The 18,721-nt window shown below is 50.4% G+C and overlaps 1 protein-coding gene across 10 annotated transcripts in view; it reads left to right on the forward strand.

The window, feature by feature from the left end:
• EHMT1 (euchromatic histone lysine methyltransferase 1) overlaps positions 1–18,721 on the forward strand; it is a gene marked incomplete at its 5' end in the record, with an annotated part of 120,501 nt that overhangs the window by 51,439 nt on the left and 50,341 nt on the right. For all 10 annotated transcript variants that reach the window (XM_084219402.1, XM_084219397.1, XM_084219404.1 and 7 more), the window contains 2 exons: positions 5,651–5,738; positions 16,706–17,253. In XM_084219402.1, the coding sequence (XP_084075528.1) occupies positions 5,651–5,738; positions 16,706–17,253 (636 nt within the window). The remainder of the gene's footprint in view (positions 1–5,650; positions 5,739–16,705; positions 17,254–18,721) is intronic.

Consider the following 18,721-nt stretch of genomic DNA (forward strand, 5'->3'; position numbering starts at 1 on the left):
GCTGTAGTTATTAGAGGGACAGGCCCGAGGGTGCAAGTTTTATGATGATGATTATTTTCATTATTATTTTGTCTTTTTTTCTCCCCCCTTTCTCCCCGTCCGCTTTCCCGGCTCACAGGCACCGCTGTCTGGCTGCTTGGCCGCTCGATGGCCGGAGGTGACCCAGGTGGAGGTGGTGTGGGCAGCTCAGCCAGGCCCTCGTGGTCCCACGGGAACCCACGAGGGGCCTTCCCTCCTCTGCTGCCCCATGTGCCCCTTGGCTGGGCACCATGGGGATGGGCAGGGGGACAGGGACCTGCTCCGCTGGCTGCGGTGCTTTGGGTGGGAGGCAGAGGAGCGTGGAGGCTGAAGAGCCCCGTTGATGGGGGTGAGCTGCCTCCCAGCTCCCTTGCCCTGGACTGCTGGAATCTGCTTGCTCCAGGCTCCTCTTGGTGCTCTGGTTTTGTCCTGGCTCAGCCAGTTCCTGGGGACTGGGTGTTTCTGAAATGGCTGGTTTGCTTTTGCTAGAGATAGTGATGAATCTTGGTCTCCATTTTAGGGTTTTCTTCCCCTCCTCCCCTCCCGGGGGCTAGGAGAAGGCAGGCAGCAGCTGGACTCCTTGCTACCCTCAGCCTGTGGAAGGAGGGGATGTCTTTGTCTGCTCTGGATTTACATTTGCCTGCACACACAAGTTGCACTGGCTTTAACTCTGCTGAGATGCAGCTAGATGGGCCTGGAAGCAGTGAGGAAGTGTAAATCGATCTCCCCTTTCCAAGAGGGCACGGGCTCTGCAGACCCCCCTTGCCTGAAGCCTGCACGCCGTCGTGGAATGCCTTGTCTTGGGAGAAGTCACTTTCAGTCCTGTTGTGTTTCATGCACGTGTCTCCGTGTTCCCAGCTGTTGCATGCAGGGACTTGCACCTCTTTCTGTGCTTCCCCCCTTCTCGGGGAGTCGACGTGTGTGCTGCAATAGGAGAGAGGACATGGGGGTTGAGAAGGAAATGTTTCTTTTCCATGGAGAATAGTCTGGATGAAAGGATTTCAGGAGACAAAAGAATTGCAAAGAATTTGATTCAGGAGCAAACTTCAGGCTGAGGGCAGTGCTTGTTGTGAGCTGCAGATAAAATTCCATGTTCACATGATTGCATGAGGCTTATAAGGAAGTGGCCTTAGCGTGAAAAGAAGGAGCTTTGAGACTGATGACTGCTTTGTAGGCCAGGTATGCTGGTGGTTGTGTTTCCTTCCTTCTCCAGATCAAATGCTTCTGTTGTTTCTAATGACAGGCCCGTGGTCAGCGTCCCAACGAGCCTTGAGCCCAGGCCTTGCCCAAGCACAGTGCTGAGATCAGAAATGAGCAGCCTCCCCGTGCCTACAAAAGAAACACTCTCTTTCTACAAACATCCTCTTAATCATTACTTCCTATATAATTAACTACAAAATGTTTGTCTTCTCTTCAAGGCAAAGGTTATTATGAGCAGGCTGGTTTGGGTTGTGTTATTTCAATTTATATTTTTTTTTAGGAGAAGGAGGGAAAAAATGAGTGAATAAGAATCTGCCGCTGCTGGGGTTGCATCATTTGTTGAGAGACTTGCCTCTGCCTTGCTCCAGCATTGCTGCAGCCCTCGTTTTCCTGGCTGGTGGGAGCTTTCCCTGGGGCTGTGTCCTGGGTGGGGTCTGGTGTCCCCTCGGAGGGGTTGGTGACCGGCTGGAGGCTGGATCCAGGCAGGATCAGTGCTGTCCATCCCGCAGAGGTGTTGGTGCGCGCGCTGCCCCGCATGGGAACGGGCGCTTTGAGGGGTCTCCTGCTCCCAGCCCTTTCCAGATGGACCTGCTGTGTGTGCACAGCTCTGCTCACAGGAACGCTGCTGCGAGCCTCGGGTTCCCAGACCGTTGATTTTTAAGACATAAAAAAAAAAAAAAAAAAAAAAAAAAAGACCCTGGTGAAGGTAGACATCTTGGCACCTCAGCCTGCGCTCCTTCCCGGGCTGCCGGGAGAGCAGAGAGCTGGGCTCATGATGTAACTCTGCTCCCTTGGGCTCGGTAAGCTGCAATATGTTGGAGTTTTGCTGTGCATGTGTTGTCTTTGCCTATAAAACCTGTTTGGACCTTTGCGAAGGGCACCCGGATGGCTGATGAAAATACCAAGGAGAGGAGGCTGCGAAAGCTCTTTCTGTGTTTCCCAGCTTTGTTCTTTTTCTTTTCTTTCTTTTCCCTTTTTCTTTTTTTTTTTTAATGGGCTTTTTTTTTTTTTTTTTTTTTTTTTTTTTTTGCTTTTTGGGTTTTTGGTTGTTTTTTAATTTTGGTTTGTTTTAAAGGCACCACTGTAGTTTGTAGTCATCATCCGTTTGGAAATGCTGCAGAGCCTTTCCTTGGCCGGTCTGACCTGTCTTCCATCCCCTCCAAAGACCTCATGGAGGAGAGGAAGCTTGTTTTCTTGTAAACAGAGGCAGAGAGGAAAAAACTAAACCAGCACTAGCTCCTCTGCTTGGCTCCTCATGGCTCTTAAAGCCCTTTCAAAGACCCAATCAGTCTTTCTTCAGATGCACTAATTTTTTCTACCCTTTGAAACCTAAAAATTAAGGGTTGGGGGGGGCAAGAATGCTTCGTGGCTGGTTGTGTGTGCTCTTTATGGAGGTTCTCCAGCCACGGATGGTTAATAATCAGTCTGGGGTGGGCGAGGGAATGGAGGCAGACGGCTGCGGGAAAGGGGGAAAGGAGGAAAAAAATAAATGGAGCGAGTGAGACTTTTATTGTGAAGCAGCGTGTGCTTGGCAGTTGGCTTTGTTGGGACTGCTGCAAGAGCAGACATTTCTCGGCGGGGAGGGTGGGTATAGGATTTCCCTGCCAATCGGGAGCGGACGGATGGGGCATGGGGAGGGTGAGCAGAAAGGGAAGTTTGCTCTGGATTTAGGGGAGGGGAGGGCAAAAAAACCCAACACACACACGCACACACACACAAAAGCTGGAGGTATTGACACTTGCGGTGAAGTTGGTGCTAAGTTGGCTGGGTGGAGCTGGGTGGGATGAATGGTGCTGGGTGTCCCATGGGTGCCCCATGGGTGCCCCTCGGTGCTGGGTGCTGATGGAGCAAGGACGGGAGAGCGCTGGCCTGGGGGGATGAGGCTTCGAGCGCTTTGCAGGGATTTCCTGTAGCTTCCTTCTGATCCAAATGCTTCAAAATTCACAGTTGGCTTTTGATTTTATTTTTATTTTTAATGATTCTTTTTATTTTCTACCTTGATGCTGAGTTTTTGTTGGGAAGTTGTAACGTTGTCGCCTCTTAGTGAGGGGTTTGTCTCTGAGGTAGGAAGGAGAGCCTGGGAGATGCCACCTCAGCCAGCCTTGCCTTGGCACCCAGCTGTTGTACTCTCAAAAGACAAAAGTGATGGTTTCTCTCTTGGAGTTGGGAATTCTGCTTTGAGAGCTGGGCAGGCAGCTCTGAGCTGCTGGTGACTGCAGCAAGCAGGGAGGGTGGTCAAGGTCTCATTGACTCCAGGGTTCCTGCAGTGCCTTTTCCTCATGGGCGAGCAGCAGCAACGCCTCTGTGGAAGGGAGAGCGTGGGCAATGTGTGGAGTGAGGGTGCTGCTTAGGAAACACAGAAAAAATCCTGCTCAGATGGCAAAGAATGGCCCCTGGAAATCCTGGGGCTGCTTGCATGAGTCAGTGGAGGAGCAGGAATATCAAGACCTCTCCTTGTTGCAACAAAGGTTGGGAAAACAAACTGGTCCCTGTTAGACTGACTGAGGCTCTTTATTTGCTGCTGGTGCCTGTGGCCAGGGCCTGGGTGCCCCTGGCTGTGGTGGGAGCCAGGGGTGCCCTCGAGCACTCTGAGCTCTCTTTGCTCAGGTCTTGCAGCAGGATAATCCATGAGAATAATGGAGGTTATTCCCATTTTACAAGAGGTCTGACAGAGGAGAGGTAGGGTTTACCAGCTCATGTTTGCAGCAAGGATATGAATTACTGGCTTAGCAAGTGAATAAATAAAACAGCTGCTCTATGTTCAGAGTTTGGGCTGTGTTTTATGATCATTTCTCAATGGAATCTGTTGGCCAGTGTCTGCTAAGGTAGGTTCTGTGTCAGGCTGGTCTGAGCTGAGCTTTCCAGTGCTCACAGCAGCTTTTTGGTCTGTGACTGGAGATGTGAAGGTGCTGTGCTCGGAGCACAAGTTGCTGGTGCTGAGAGCGCTCCAATGTGGCTGGGTTTGTGTCTCATTGTGCTCTGGGCAGGCTGGGGACAGGCAGCCACCCACAGCCTCTGTCCTGTGCTGCAGGAGCCATCCTTGAAGTGCTTTTAGCTCTGGGCCTGGCAGGTGGTGGAGGCTTTCCCAGGAATCTGTCTCCCTCCTTCCCATGGTGTGTGTCTCTGCCGTGGTTGATTTGGGTGCAGGACAGGGTGATCCTGCAGGGCTGGGTGAGTCCTGCATGGGGCTGGGGGCTGCTCTGCAGCGCCTGCCAGCACAGGGCATTGCCCTGAGTTCCCCAGCAGCACCAGAGGCCAGCTCTGGACAATCCCACAGAGGCATGGACGAGCTGCTGGGAAGGGCTGGGAGCTGCCCCACCAGGCTCCATGCATGTCTCATCCCCCTCACTTGCTCTAAGGGAGATGGGCAGGTTGTTTTTCTTTCTTTATCACCCAGTGAGCTTTAAACCCTGTGATTTGCATGGCTGCAGGCACCATCTGCTCCCCGTGCTGGCCTACAACAGTTGGCTTGACCTGGGCTTATTCTTGTGCCGTGGCACCGGCAGCGCGCGCTGAACCCGGCTCCGACCTCCAGCTCTGCAGGGCACACCCCAGCCCTGCCTCCACTCCAGTCCTTTCCTTAAACACAGCTGTGGCAAAGACCCCTTCTAGTTCATTTTTTTTAAAATACCACTTTCCTTCTGGTTTATTTTGGTAGTAGGTTTTTGGTTTTGTTTTTTTGGTTCAGTCTTGCTACTTCAAAGTAGAGAATGAGAAGGTATTAAGGCTGCAAACCTGAGCTAACAATGTGGTGCCAGGTGTGTGAAAGGCAGAGGAGATGAGCAGGTGTTCCCTTTTTACTTTTTTTTTTTTTAAAGAGGGGGGAAAAAGAAAAATTGGTTTCTATAGAATTAAAAATAGAGCTCATTAACTTCAATAAACATGGATGTTATGAATGAGGAGGTAGCTGTAGCTGACTGATGGTTTGCAATTTTGGATGTTCATTTGAATGAGCTGCAAAAAAACCCAACCAAGCCACCAAAAGCACATGGGCTGGAAATGTTGATAAATGAGGTCATAGTGAGAAGCCTGATAGATCTGCCTCCCCCACCCAAAGGCTAAAAAGTTTTGGGGGAGTCAGAGTCACCTCCTCGAGATGCCTTTCACGCAGATGGACTCAGCTGGATTCCCAGGCACGTTGCACTGGGAAAATCTGTCTGGCTGCATCCAACTCTGAGCTGGGAGGTGCCAGCCCTGGGCACAGCCTGGAGCCCCTGTGCTCCTGGGCTGTCAGCCTGGGCCAGCCTTGCCGTGTTTTATCTGTGACCTGTGCCTTGGTGGCAGCTTCCTGGCAGCCTTTATTTTGCAGAGGGAGGTTTGGCTGTGCTGTAAACAGGATGTGTCCATGATTGTCTCTTCTTTTGAATGCACCGTGTGTCTGAGCACTGAGCTCAACCCTGATGTTTCTGTTTTTTCTTCCCCCCCACCATAGCGAGCAGTGCTGAGTAAGGGAGAGCCAAGGAAAGACGGCTGCATGAAGACTGAGCTGCTGAAAGACATCACCAACAACAAAGAGGAAGGTGAGCACCTGCCCTGGTTGAGGGTCAGAGCTGGCTGGTGAGGTGGGCACGTGATGGGGACAAAACTGGGGGGCTTGGAGATGTGCTCAGTGCCCCCAGCGGCTCAGGTGTGCTCCCACAAACACAGGCTCCCTTCTCCTGTGTTTATTCTCAGCAGGGCTCTTCCACTGGAGATGCAGATTTGGTTTTCTGTCCACCCCTCACCACTCCCCTGAAGAAGGAGATCTGATTTTCACTTCTGCATTGGTGTGAAGCAGACAGGAGTTACTTTGAACTTCCTGTGTGTGACTGGTTTCAGCTGAACTCTGATCCCTCCCCACCATGACCTTTTCCTCCCTCTAGGAATGTTGACTTTCTGTTTTGCTGCAGAGCAGCCCAAATGACTGCAGGGTGGCTGGAGGGGTCAGACACCCCACACCTCATGGCTCCTGAGGGGGTTCTGCAGCTCTTACTGTGCAGGATGCAGCACAGGTTCAATTGACAAAGTCTTTTCCTGCAGGGTTGTCTGTGAGTTACATGCACACAAATCTAAGGGCTTAATAAATGTGTCAGTGGGATTAGGGAAAAAAACCCCACCACTCTTTATCTTTCCCCCAACTCCCTCCTTTCTTTCCTTTTTTTTTTTATTCCTGGACTAGTTACTTCTCATAGCTCTTCAGGGATTTGGTGTATTTTTGTTCTCCTTTCCATAACAGAGCATTATGAAAGCACTGAACTGGCCCCATCCAAATCCCTACTCTTATCTAGAAGCAAAATTTTGGACTTAATTCAGTTGTGTGTGAGTACAGCATTGCTTTTTCTTTCTTTTCTGTCCAGCATAATGTTTTGTCAAGTTGCTCCAGTTAGAAAGTAAAGCTCAGAACAGGCAGAAATACTGAATTCTGTGTCAGGTGCTTGGATATTAACTGGGAGCACAGGAACTCTGCTGCCAGCAGTGGTGGCACAGGGACCTCTGGTCTGGGCAGAGCAGAGACAAAGTCTGAGGTGTCAGGAGGTGCTCATGGGAGGTTGTGTTGCTCTGGGGGAAACTCACTTTGATCCCTTACCTTTCTTAGCTGAGGATTATAAAGCTTGTTTGTGTAGCTCTTGGTGGATGTTAAGGTGTCAAGAATTTGTGGAGGTAGAAAATCCAAAAGGAGGCTGGGAAGAGACATTTCTGTGCCTCTTGACTGACTTGGAGCAAATGCTGTGTCAGAAGGAAGCTGAGAGCCCTCCCTGTACAGGGACAGGCTGGAGACTTCACACGGTGCTGAAATTCCAACCACTCCACTCTCTATTCCCAGGGAGAGGAGGCTCCTAAATGTGAGTTCTTCTGGAATGTTCAGGTGGTGTCCTTGCCTCCCCAGGCACACCACGAGTGTCACAGAGCGTGGTGTGTGTGCTGCTGTGCTGGGACATTGTCCCTGCTGCCCCTGGCTCCCCAGCTGGGATCCTGGGAGGATCATCACCACCAGAACTTTGGTTCACAGCCCAAAAGCCTGTTAATAACAGTGTTTAGTGCTGGCACAGAATTGACATTTTTGACTGTTGCATGAACATGAAATCATTCCAGCAGGCTTGCAGGATGGCATGGAATAGTTTCTTTGAGCCCAGTTTACTGCCTTGGGGATGGAGCTGGGATGTGTGGACTGGAAAAGCGCCCTGAAGTCTCAGCATCCTCTCTTCAGGTTCTTTTGAACAGTCATTTCTCTTTAGTGAGGAGGATGGTGCTGCTGAATATCTTTGTCAGTGGCACAGACTGGCTTGGTTTGGGCTGCTGAGGGTGTGTTTGTTGGGAGCCATGGTCTGCAGTGTGTGACTGAACCCGCTCTGCATCGTGTTCCCTTTGGGAAAACCCCCTGGCAGGTCACCTGACAATATTAAACCTGGCATCTAAACTTCCAAAACTTGAAGCTGCAGATCCAAAGGCGGGTTAAAGGTGCTGTTTGGGCTAAAAGCTTTCTGTGAGTGCTCTGTTTTCCCCTCTTTTCACTCCCTCCTGTCTCAGAAAGTTGCTGATGCTGAGGGCAGGTCAGGTCCCTGTTGGAATTGTGTCAGCACATCCCATAGCTCCACTGCTGCCTCTGAATGGCCTTGCACCAGTTCCACTTCTGTACAAACCTGAGTTTTGCCTGAGTCCAGGACAAGACAGGAGATTCAGGTAGCTTGAGCCTGACCCCAAGCAAGGCCTGTCAGCTGCAGTGGTGCCTGTGAGCACTGCCTGCCTCCAGCAGTGAAGAACATCTTCCTGGTGGGGATCTCCATGGAGATCTCTTGCAGGGAAGGCTCCTGCTCTGCTGGGGCAGTAGCTGAGCTGCCCCAGTTCATAATCACAGAACCACAGACTGGTCTGGGCTGGAAGAGACCTCAAAGCTCATCTCATTCCACCCCCTGCCACGGGCAGGGTCACCTTCCATAGAGCAGGGTGCTCCACGGTGCTCCCATCCATCATTGTTGTGCTGTTTGAGGCAGTGGACCTTTCCTGGTGGTCCTCAGCCTTCATTTGGGACACCTCAGCAGCTGGGGTGGGTTGTTGATGTTTGGGATGGTGCTCTCAGGGAACATCCTGAGAGTGGGAGGCCCTTGGGTGGGCAGTTGTGGTGTTCTGTTCTCTGTTCCTCAGCAGGGACGTGTTGCAGAAATGCCCTGTGGTTCCCACCTGGGCTGTCCTCTTCTGCCTTCATCCTGAGAAAGAGAAATAACTGAGGTCTTAATGTAACATGTATTTGTAGGAACAAGCTCTTTGCACGTTCCAGCACTTTCATTTCCAGTTCTTGGGGTGAGTCCCAGCCTGTGGAAGTTGTTCACTAGGCTCAGTGTCCCTGTCTGTGTAAAATTGCTCAACACAGATAGAAAAAAGCTGTGGATGAGGCTGTTTTGTGGTCCATGGGAAATGTTCCAGTTCAGTTTCACATGTGGGTGTAAGCTTAGGTCCATACTTCCCTTTGACAGGGTGGGGAAGGGGGCAGGGAGATGGGAGATGAGTGGAAAAAAGCTTTTATTAGGCCATATTGTCTTTAGTCTGACTCAGAGAGAAACTATTAAAAAGTGGTTTCTTTGCAAGGATTGCAAGTGAATTCAGCTCTCCTCGTGTGCTTCACTCCCAGCTCTGTGTCTCCCTTGACCTTTCAAGGCAAACCACTCCTTTTCTGATTCCCCAAGCCCAGGGGTGGAAAGTTCCAGTAAAGCAGCAGCACAAAGGAGCAGGAATGGGTGTTGGGAAGGAAATTCTCCATTTGCTCCAGTGTTTCTGAGCCTTCACCCAAGGCAGCTGCTTTACAAGAGCCAGAGTGCTGGAGCCTGGTGCTGGGTGAGACCTGCCCAGTCACTGCTCTCAGATAAACTTCAGCCTGCTTTGAGAGACTCTCAGGGGTTTAAACTCCTGGAGGGGCCTTTTTTTGTTCCCTTTTTCTCCTCTTATTGCAGGTAGGAAGCTGCTGTGAGCACAGGAAGTGCTGCTTTCCACTGAGCAGCTGCAGCCTTTGCATTCCCAGGTGCAGGGATGGCAGCTTGAAAGGAGGGAAGGACTAATCTGCTCTCCTCAGGTACTTGGCACTGGGATCCCCTGCTGAGGCTGCCAGCAGGAGGCCAGGCAGAGCAAAGTGATGCTCCAGGATTTCACATGTTCAGCCAGCTGTGCACCAGGCTGGGCTTGGGACCCTTGCTGCAGGAAGGATGTGCCTGGGGCAGCCCTGGAGCAGGAGCTGGGCTGTGACACCAAGGCCCCAAACCATGGCAGAGGGATGAATGAGTTTCATGAGGCTGTTAACCTGCTCTGAGTCCTTAAACTGTTGAGCCAGTTGAACTGTTGGTGTTCAAACTGTGCCCTGGGGGCCAAGGGAAGGCTGGAGGGCATTTTGGTCAGGGGAGATGATCCTTCCCTTCTACTCAACCACATCTGGAGTTTTGGGTTCAATTCTGGTCTTCACAGCTCAAGGAAGACAAGGAGCTGCTGGAGAGGGTCCAAGGGTGATGAGGGGTCTGGAGCATCTCTCATCTGAGGAGAGACTGCAGGAGCTGGGTCTGGTTAGTCTGGAGCAGAGTGGTCTCAGAGGGGATCTGATTAGTGCACATAAACATCCCCAAAGGGTGTCAGAGGATGGTGCCAGACCCTGTTCAGTGGTGCCAGTGACAGGACAGGGAGCAATGGCCATAAACTAAAACACAAGAAGTTCCACCTCAACGTGAGGAAGGGAGAAAGAGCTCTGGACCAGGTGCCCAGGGAGGGTGTGGAGTGTCCCTCTCTGGAGACATTCCAAACCCACCTGGACATGTTCCTGTGCCACCTGTTCCAGGTGACCCTGCCTTGGCAGGGGGTTGGGCTGGGTGGTCTCCAGAGGTCCCTTCCCACCCTGTGTTTCTGAGTCCCCAGCAGCATCCCCAGCCCACTGGCCAGGCTCTGAGTCCCACTAACCCAACCTGTGGAACCTCAGTGTTGAGCACTCACAGCAGAAGTTGATGCTTCCTGTTTTCTAGTTTGCTTTTCCTGTTTTGCATCTTGGTGTGCAGGGTCACAGTGCTCCAGGAGGGAGGGACATCTGAGTCTGGAAATACCTGGACACCAATCCATCTTCACAGAGGCAAGAAGAGACCATCAATAACTCACCCCAGAGAGGAACTTTTACCTGAAAACACATTTGTCTGCATTTTTTGGCTTCAAAAAGCTCTGCTTCTTGGCTTCAATCCCAGAATCCCACACTGGTTTGGGTTGGAGGGGACCTTAAAGATGATCCAGTTCCAACGCAGTGCCATGGGCAGGGATGGCATCACTGGGTCAGGTTGCTCAGGTTGCTTCCAGCCTTCATTGGTGGAGGGGGTGCTTTCCTTCCCAATGGATTCAGGGTCTCCAGCTGACCCCTCTCCCTCATCTCTGTGGTTTCAGCCCCAGTATCTTCATGCTTGGGCTCTTCTCTGCTTGGCAGTTTTCCTTTCTGTTGGAGTTAGAGGAGGAAGAGGGGAGGGAACTGCTGTAGCACAAAGATTAAAAGCAGGTGCTTTTCTCACTTTTATCCAGCAGGACAGTTGGGTATTGAATCAAAGGCTGTGGGATCTGTCGTGTTTTAAGGATGGTTAAGGTGGAACATCTGTGAGATGTGAGTGTGTATAAATACAGCTGTATGCACTTCTTGCTCTGCTCTTCCAAATCCTGAGCTTTTCCTTTAAGCTCTGTCTTTGCTTAGTCCATTTAAGCTAAGTTCATTTAAGCCCTGTCTTTGATTAAATGTTTCTCTTGTAGTGCTGAGGGCTCTGGAAATGTATGGAAAATCCCACAGGCAGAGAGTGTCTTGCCTCCACCTTTCTCAGCACCAAGATGCTGAGAAAAAGGTGTAAAAGTTCCAGATAAGATAGTAGTGCATTTGTGGCAGAATATATTTTTATTTTTATTTCTTTTCTTTTTCACTCTCTTTTCCCTCAGACCTGGTGGCTGCAGTTTGGCCTGGAGTGCAAGGGCTCATTTGCATATTTTTCTTGTTTTGTTTCACTGAGCAGTGAACTCCAAGCTTTAGAAATACATTTAAGCCTTTGGTTTTTTCAGAGCATTGTGCAGGTCACACTGAGTTTTGAGCTGAGAGCTGGCCTCCCTCAGATGGGAAGTTTCTGTGGGTCCCCACAGAGGTGATGGTGTCCCCTCAGGCTGTGCCCAGGATGGCTGCTGGGGACACTAACACATCTGTTAGGCAGCCTCTGCCCACAGATAAGCTTTGGCAGGCTGGACCCAGCTCTGGCAAGCTCCAGGGCAGGACTGGAGCCAGGTCTGGCTCTACTGAAAGGGCTGGAAACCCCAGCAGGCAAAGGCAGCAAAGAGGAACCAATGTCTGGGCTGGGAGAGCAGAGGTGGCTTTAATTTTGCCTAATTTATTTTATTTTTTTTTTTAAGTTATCATTCTAATTCTGAATGAATCCAGCTCATTTCTGCTTAGACATGGTAGCAGGCAGGTCAGACCTGGTCCAGGCTGGGGTGAGTTTGTCCAAAGATGTTTAAAGTCAGCCTGTGCTGCTTCTGTGGGTTGTGTGTTGCTTTTTTGTGGGTTCTCTCTGCTGGTTGCAGCAGTGGCTTAGGGACCCTTGGAGTCTGAGATGCCTTTTAGACACCTAAAATTAGATGAGGTGGTCTCACCCTGTCTTAGCTTTTCTCCTGCTTTCATCAGAGTCTGTTTTCTTTAGGGGAATTTTAATTTTAACTGTGATGTTCTGAGATGAAAACTTGAGCCTGACCCTTCTGCCTGAGCCTGGGGAGGGCAGGGAGCTCTGCAGGGAGTTGTTAATTCAGAGCAGGGATTTAAATTTATTATTGGGTGTTCTTTGCCAGGTGGAGTCACAGGGATAGTGGAATAGCCCAACTTCCTGAACCTTAAATTCTTACTAAAATGTACCCAGCCCCTAAATAATATGTATTTACTGAAGTTTGTGCCAACTTGGTATCAACTTCAAATACACCAGTAAATCTCTTGGGTTTTAAATGGATCCCAGCTCAGATGGGCATTCAGGCAGTGTTGGGGTCCATGGGAGAAGCTTTTCCTGCTGCATCTGGCATGGGGGATGCCTAAAGGAGCTTTGGAAAAATTGGGGTGCTTCTAATTAATGAGATTACACTTCATAGATGCAGGCTAGAACTTCCTACCTTTTATTTCTTTTTAATTAAAGAAAGGATCGTTGTAGATTAAGGAGCAGGGAGCGAGTTGGAGAGAAAACTGAATGTGGAGAAAACCTTGTTTTGCCCTACTTAGAAGGGATGAATGCTGTAAAATCACAAAGTTTTAGAGAAATAAAAACTTTGGGTTTATAATTCCCTTGCACTTGCAGCACAGGAGCAGAAAAGCTGCTGAACAGCATTTTCAAGGGGAGAACTCAGTGCCACGAGGTGTATTTGAAATGAGGATTTTAGCAGGTTTTCAGTGAAGCTTTTTTTTTTGGGGAATGAAAAAGGGGGGATGAAAAGGTCACGTCAGGAAGAAGTGTTTCTTTAGGTGTCTGGAGCTGTGGAAGAGCTCCTGTGGGCTGTTTGATTCAGTATTGTCACTGGGAGGCTCCTGCTGGCTCTGGTTTGTGTTCCCATCCCTGTCTGTGGGCCAGAATTCAGCAAGGCTGTGAAATAAGTGAGTTGTGCCTGTTCAGCAGCTCTGTGCCCTTGGTGAACCTGGGATGGCAGTTCCTGTTTTCCTGTCACCAGATCAGGTGTCCTGGTTGGGAAAACCCAGCCAGCTCACTTGAGTTGCCACACAAATTGTGAGGCAGCTCTTGACATCATAAACTGATCCTCCCAGGGCAGCTCTTCAGTTGGGGTTTGAGGAGGGGATGATGGGCTGTGCTGCTTGCAGGAGCCCAGAGCTGTGCAGCAGCTCAGGGTGTAGGGAACAATGCCATTCCAAACTGCTCATGGCTTTGTTTTGGTGCTGCCAGAAGAGGGAATGGGAGAATGGAGGGGTTTTACCCCAAAGAAAGGGAGGATCCTGCTTGCAGCATCTCAGTCTTGTTGGAGGCTCTCTTGTGGTTTCTCTTGGCCTCTGCTGTGAAGTTCCATATCTCTGTTTCATCAAACCTCTGCTCACACAGCTTTGGAAGGCTGGTGCCACTTCCACAGTCCATCAGATTGCATTTCACAATGAGGGAAATTGTGTGTGTGTGTGATTTTAATTTCAGCCTCATGGATTTCTCATAAAGCCCGTGATGCTTTCTGGAGTAATGCAGTTACTTTTTCCCTAGGGCAGTGCTCTAATTCACATTGTTTTGGTTGCTTTCATGGCAGGTAGAGCAATTCTTGCCCTCTGTTTATTCAGTTTATCTCATAGGCAGCCACTGAAGTTATTTGACTGCTCTGGTGGGAGAGCACAGTGTTTAAATCAACAAATCTTGAAGGCTTCATTCAGCCAGGTGCCTAAAGCTGAGCTCTAGAAACCTCCAGCTGTGGTTAGAGAGCTTATTTTTTGTTGCTTTGCATTTTTTTTTTCCTGGCACTGACTTTGCTGCAATAATTGCTTAAATGGCCTTTTAAAGACCCTGAATGCAGAAAAAGAAACAAGAATTGAAAGAATCAAGGCATAGTTGTGGCTCCCTCTGCCCACAGCTTTTCAAATAGTGAAATAAAACAGTGAAAAAAGGAGCACTTTATCTTCTCCCAGAGTTTTTGCTATCAAAAACAAACCCTTGTGCCTCTTTCTGTACTCAGGGAGGTCTGGGTGGTGTGAGAGGGAGCAGGTGGAGGTGATAACTTTGAATCCTGCTTGGACAACCCTCAGTCACTGCTCCTGCAGGTGAGGTTTGTGTCTCTGTGTGCTCCAGAGAGCCCTGGGGAGCAATTTTTGGGTGTTCTGGGGCTCTCTCTGGAGGCTGTGAGCCAGCAGAGCCCAGGTGGGAGGCAGTCCCAGGCTGAGTTGCCTGGAATGAGGGGGAATGGATCTCTTAGTGCAGAGTCTCAGCAGGAAAAATGGCCAGAGCTCATCCCCAGGGCAGAGTGACCACTCAGGGTTTGGAGGGACTTCCAGACACATCTGCAAAGATGCTTTGTGCCCAACATCTGTGGCTTTCAGCTGGAAATCAGGAGCATCAGAGGGACTGTCCCCTCTTAATTGATGGGCAGTCTGAGGCTGGAGGGGTCAGGGGCTCCAGGAGGCCTTTGAGACACCCCTGGGCAGAGCCTGGTGTGAGTCCAGCACTGACCATGTGTCCAGCCAGGGGTTGGATTGGATGCTTCTGTACTGAGCAGGCCTAAGAAGGCTTTTAGTTTGCTGGAAATATCTTTAAATCTCAGATGGGCACCAAAACCCAGGAGGTTTAGGGAATAATAAGGTTGTTTGAGATACTGGAATGCATCACTTTTAGAATCTAGAATCTAGTGCTGTTTGGGCAGGAGTTGTACCAAATCTTTCAGGTCAACACAGTGGGAAGGAGATATTAAATATCAGGGCAATGTTCTTCCCCCAGAGGGTGCTGGCACTGCCCAGGCTCCCCAAGGAATGGGCACGGCCCCAAGGCTGCCAGAGCTGCAGGAGCTGCCAGGGATGCCCAGGGTGGGGTTGTTGGGGTGTCTGGGCAGGGACAGGGGCTGGGCTGGGGGATCCTGGTGGTCCTTTCCAGCTCAGGATATTCTGTGATTCCATGATTAAGATGGACTAGACAAATGCATTAAAAAGGGTAAGAAAAGGGGGAGATATTTTTTTTTCCCAATGAAAATGGAAAGAGAATTTGGGTGTGTTTTGGGAAGGGCTGTTCTGGTGAGCTGGGTGCTGCTGGGTCTCCTCCCTGCTGGGAGGCCTTTGCAGGGAGCTGCTCCAGGCACACTGGACTTGTCATCCCAGGGTCCTGGTGGTCCTTCATGAGTTAGCCTGGCACCAGCTTGTTGCCAGGTCAGAAGAGACATTGTGAGGCAGCTGAGGGAGCTGGGAAGGGGCTCAGCCTGGAGCAAAGGAGGCTCAGGGGGGCCCTTGTGGCTCTGCACAGCTCCTGACAGGAGGGGACAGCCGGGGGGGTCGGGCTGTGCTCCAGGGAACAGGGACAGGAGGAGAGGGAACAGCTCAGGGGAGGCTCAGGTTGGAATTTCTTCATTAGAAGGGGCTGCTCAGGGAGGTTTGGAGTGCCCATCCCTGGAGGTGTCCAAGGAACACCTGGAGGTGGCACTCAGGGCTCTGAGCCAGGTGATGAGGTGGGGATTGGGCACAGGTTGGACTCGATGGTCTTGGGGGTTTTTCCAGCCTTGGTTCTGTTATTCAGAATATTGTTCAGAACATTCTTCTCCTTGCCTGGTTGTGCTCTGAGGGCAGTGTGAAATGAGGTGCTGGTACCCAGTGGTCTGGCTGTTCCTCCAGTGTGACTCCAGGTGCTCTTTGGATCCTGTAGGTGAAAATTGCTTTGATGGGAGCTGGTTTGAATCAATCCCCCCTGCTCTGACAGAACTCTCTCTGTACTTCTCGTGTTGCTTTTCCTAACTGTCTGCTCTCTGGAAGGAAAACAAGCCAAGGAATCCCTAACAGCAGGTTGATGTAATCATTGCTCTGAGTGTGCCAGTGAATTGTTATCACTCCTGGTTGCCTGAGGAGCTGCTGGGTTGTCATGTCAGAAACTTTTTCTGCAAGTACGTGACATTCGTAGTTGGATTTTTCAGCTTGGATTTGAAATCTTTGGTGGGACAAAGTCATTGATGGAGGAGTAGGGAAATGTTGGAAATGTTTGTTTTATGTGGGCATTGTTGTGTGTGAGCTTTGTCAGGCTGCAAAAACCTTGCTGCATTTGAATCATAGAATTATTTTAGTCTAAAAATGCATTTACCACGCTTCACTCCTGTGTTTACTCCTGCTGTTCCCTCTGAAATAATGCCATGAATCCTGGTCCTGTTGTGCTTTGTCGTGCTGAAAGAGCCAATTCCCACTGAAGAACATTCCCAGGAGAGCTGGCATAGCCAGGGAGTCACTCCTTGGGATGTTCCTCGAGCAGCAGAGCCCTGATGTGGACATTTGGCTGCTGGGCTGTGTGTGGGCCATAAAAGCTCCCTGGGACAGCCCAACCAGCAAAGCTTTTCTGTGCCAGACTGGCTTGGGGAAGGGCTTTGCCAGAGATCCGGATGCAAGATGGGGCAGAGTTTTGTTTGCCAGGTGAGGTGTTGACATATGGTGCAATAAATGCAGTTATTGGAAAAGCCAGAGATAATATTTACCTTGAAAAATCCATTGTTGGGAATAAATGGCCACATCTGCAGCTGAGGCAAGCGGGAATAAGTGCACTGCTGTCACCTGGGCCACCCACCCCAAATGTCACAGTGTGAGGAGCCAGGAGGGCTGGGCAGGTGGGTGAGGGAGCAGCCTGGCACTCAGTGCTGTGCTTTGGTTCATGTGGTGATGGTACATCCATGGTTGGCTGATCTTGGAGGTCTTTCCCAACCCTAAATATTCTGGGATTCTATGATTGACATCAGGCAGGGTGGTTGCTCTTCCACTGTTGGGAGTTTGAACACCACTTGTGACCCTTTTCTCCTCTCTTCCTCCCTCTCCCTCCAGGGTTTAATGCCATGGCTGCAGATGAAAGCGCTACAGAAAAGCAAGTGGGGGAACCAAAAATGGCAGTAGATGGTGAAACCAACGGTTCCTGTGAGCACAGCGAGGGTGGGGGCCACCCAAACCCAGCGAAAAACACTCAGGACAACACGAAAGTGAGCCAGCAGGACTCTTCTACTAAATTAAATAGGATAGCAGAGAATGGCATTTCGGACAGCGAGCCTGGGAAGCAAAACCATCTGAAAGCAAATGACTTCACACAGACTTCTGTCACAGGGAGCAATGGATATATCCTAACCAAGCAGATGGCACAGGAGCAGCCTCTAAGGACTACCAGCTTTGCTTCTCTCACTGGCCATGCTGCAAAAACCCTGCCTGGAGGAGCAGGCAAAGGCAGGACTGTGGGCTCCTTTGCCCAGCTCCAAGCCACGATGCCAAGCAAGCTCGGGGAGGGCAGCAAGGACACGGATGCTAAAAAAGGCCCTGCTGCTAATGCTGAAGTCAAGGTGCACAGAGCACGGAAGACAATGCCTAAACCCACCCCCAGCCTGGTAATGTACCTGCCCAGCACAGAGCTGCTGCTCCTGCTGCTGCTGGGCTTGCTCTTGGCTTTCTCTGAGGGTCTGGGGGATACCTGCCTGCATGGCAACACGTGGTGTTCAGAGCTTGCCTGCTGGTGTATTTATTATTTTTTTATATTTTCTATCTATATTTATTTAGTTATTTAGTTATTTTTATTTTATTTTTTTTCTCTTCCTCCGGACAGAAATGTTAAAGTAGTTGGTCACATGGCCACCACCAGCTCCCCTCCCCAGTGCGTTTCTAAATATATAATTGATCAATTGCCTCCTCCAACAAATCTGTGTGAGACACTAAATGGCCTTTCTCTCATGGCTCTATTGCTCATCAGCCTCTGCTGACATCCAGAGCTGCTTGTGAAACAAATTAGATTTTTTCTGAGGTCAACCCAAAGGAAATTAAGCATAGCATGTAAACTTGAGGCTCCTCCTAAGCTCAGAAGCTGTCAAGGAGCTGATCTGTGAGGCAGCTTGATTGCTTTGCTGTAGGAATCATTATAGGGCTAAACCAGATGATGTTTTCTCTCCATGTCATTGGGAAATATTCTCTCCAGAATCCTTAGGGGTGGATTTACCATCACTTAATAAAGCAGGGGTTTTTTTTGGAGGCATAAGGAAATGTCATTTGCTGCATTCATGTCCTAGTGGGGAGGACAGAAATGGGCCTCTCTTTGTCATGGTTATTGACAAGTTTGGTTATTTTTTTGGTTCTTTGCCAGAGGTAGGGAATAGATCCTGCAACAGGCACATCTCCACTATAAGCAGTTGGTTTTCATGCCTGTGATGCTTTATATGACTAGAGTGGGCAGGATCCTCTCATTGTGCCGTGTCTGAGGGTGGAGGGAGGCTGGCCTTTAGCTCAAGGGAAGGGTGAGGCATGGGAGTCATTCCCAGAAATGCATGGAACCTGCTGCAGCTTTGGCAAGGTCGCTGCAATGCATTGGTGCTGTCATCCAGCAGATCCACAGGGGCCCTCAGGTGTCTCCCCTCATCTCAGCACAGCAATGTGAGGTGTGAAGGGCTCAAACCTGTGGTCTGAAGGAGGGAAAGAGAGAGAAAAAAGGGAAAAGGCAGGGTGGCACCTCGCCAGCTCCAGATGGGGAAAGGTCCCATGGCTGTGGCACCACCTGTGCCTCCAGAAGCAGCTGGGAGTCCAAAGGCACAGGAGGATCACAAACCTGTGGGCACCAGGCTTGGGAGAGGGGCAGAAGCCACAGCTGCCTGCCAGGATTTCCAGCCAGCCCCCCTGAGCACTCATTTCCCTCTGCCTTGCCCTGGCTGCCTTGGAATTCTCTGCTCTCGCCCTGCCTGCGTTTCCTGGCTTGCACAGGGAAGCCCAGCTGCCATCCCTCTCCCATCAGGGTGCCTCCTACCCAAGGAAGGCTTTGCAGCCTCCAGCCCCTAGTTGTGCACTGGAATTAGGCCAGGCAAAGCCCCAGAC

Source organism: Fringilla coelebs, assembly GCF_963513975.1.
Source record: "Fringilla coelebs genome assembly, chromosome: 21".
Lineage (NCBI taxonomy): Eukaryota > Metazoa > Chordata > Aves > Passeriformes > Fringillidae > Fringilla > Fringilla coelebs.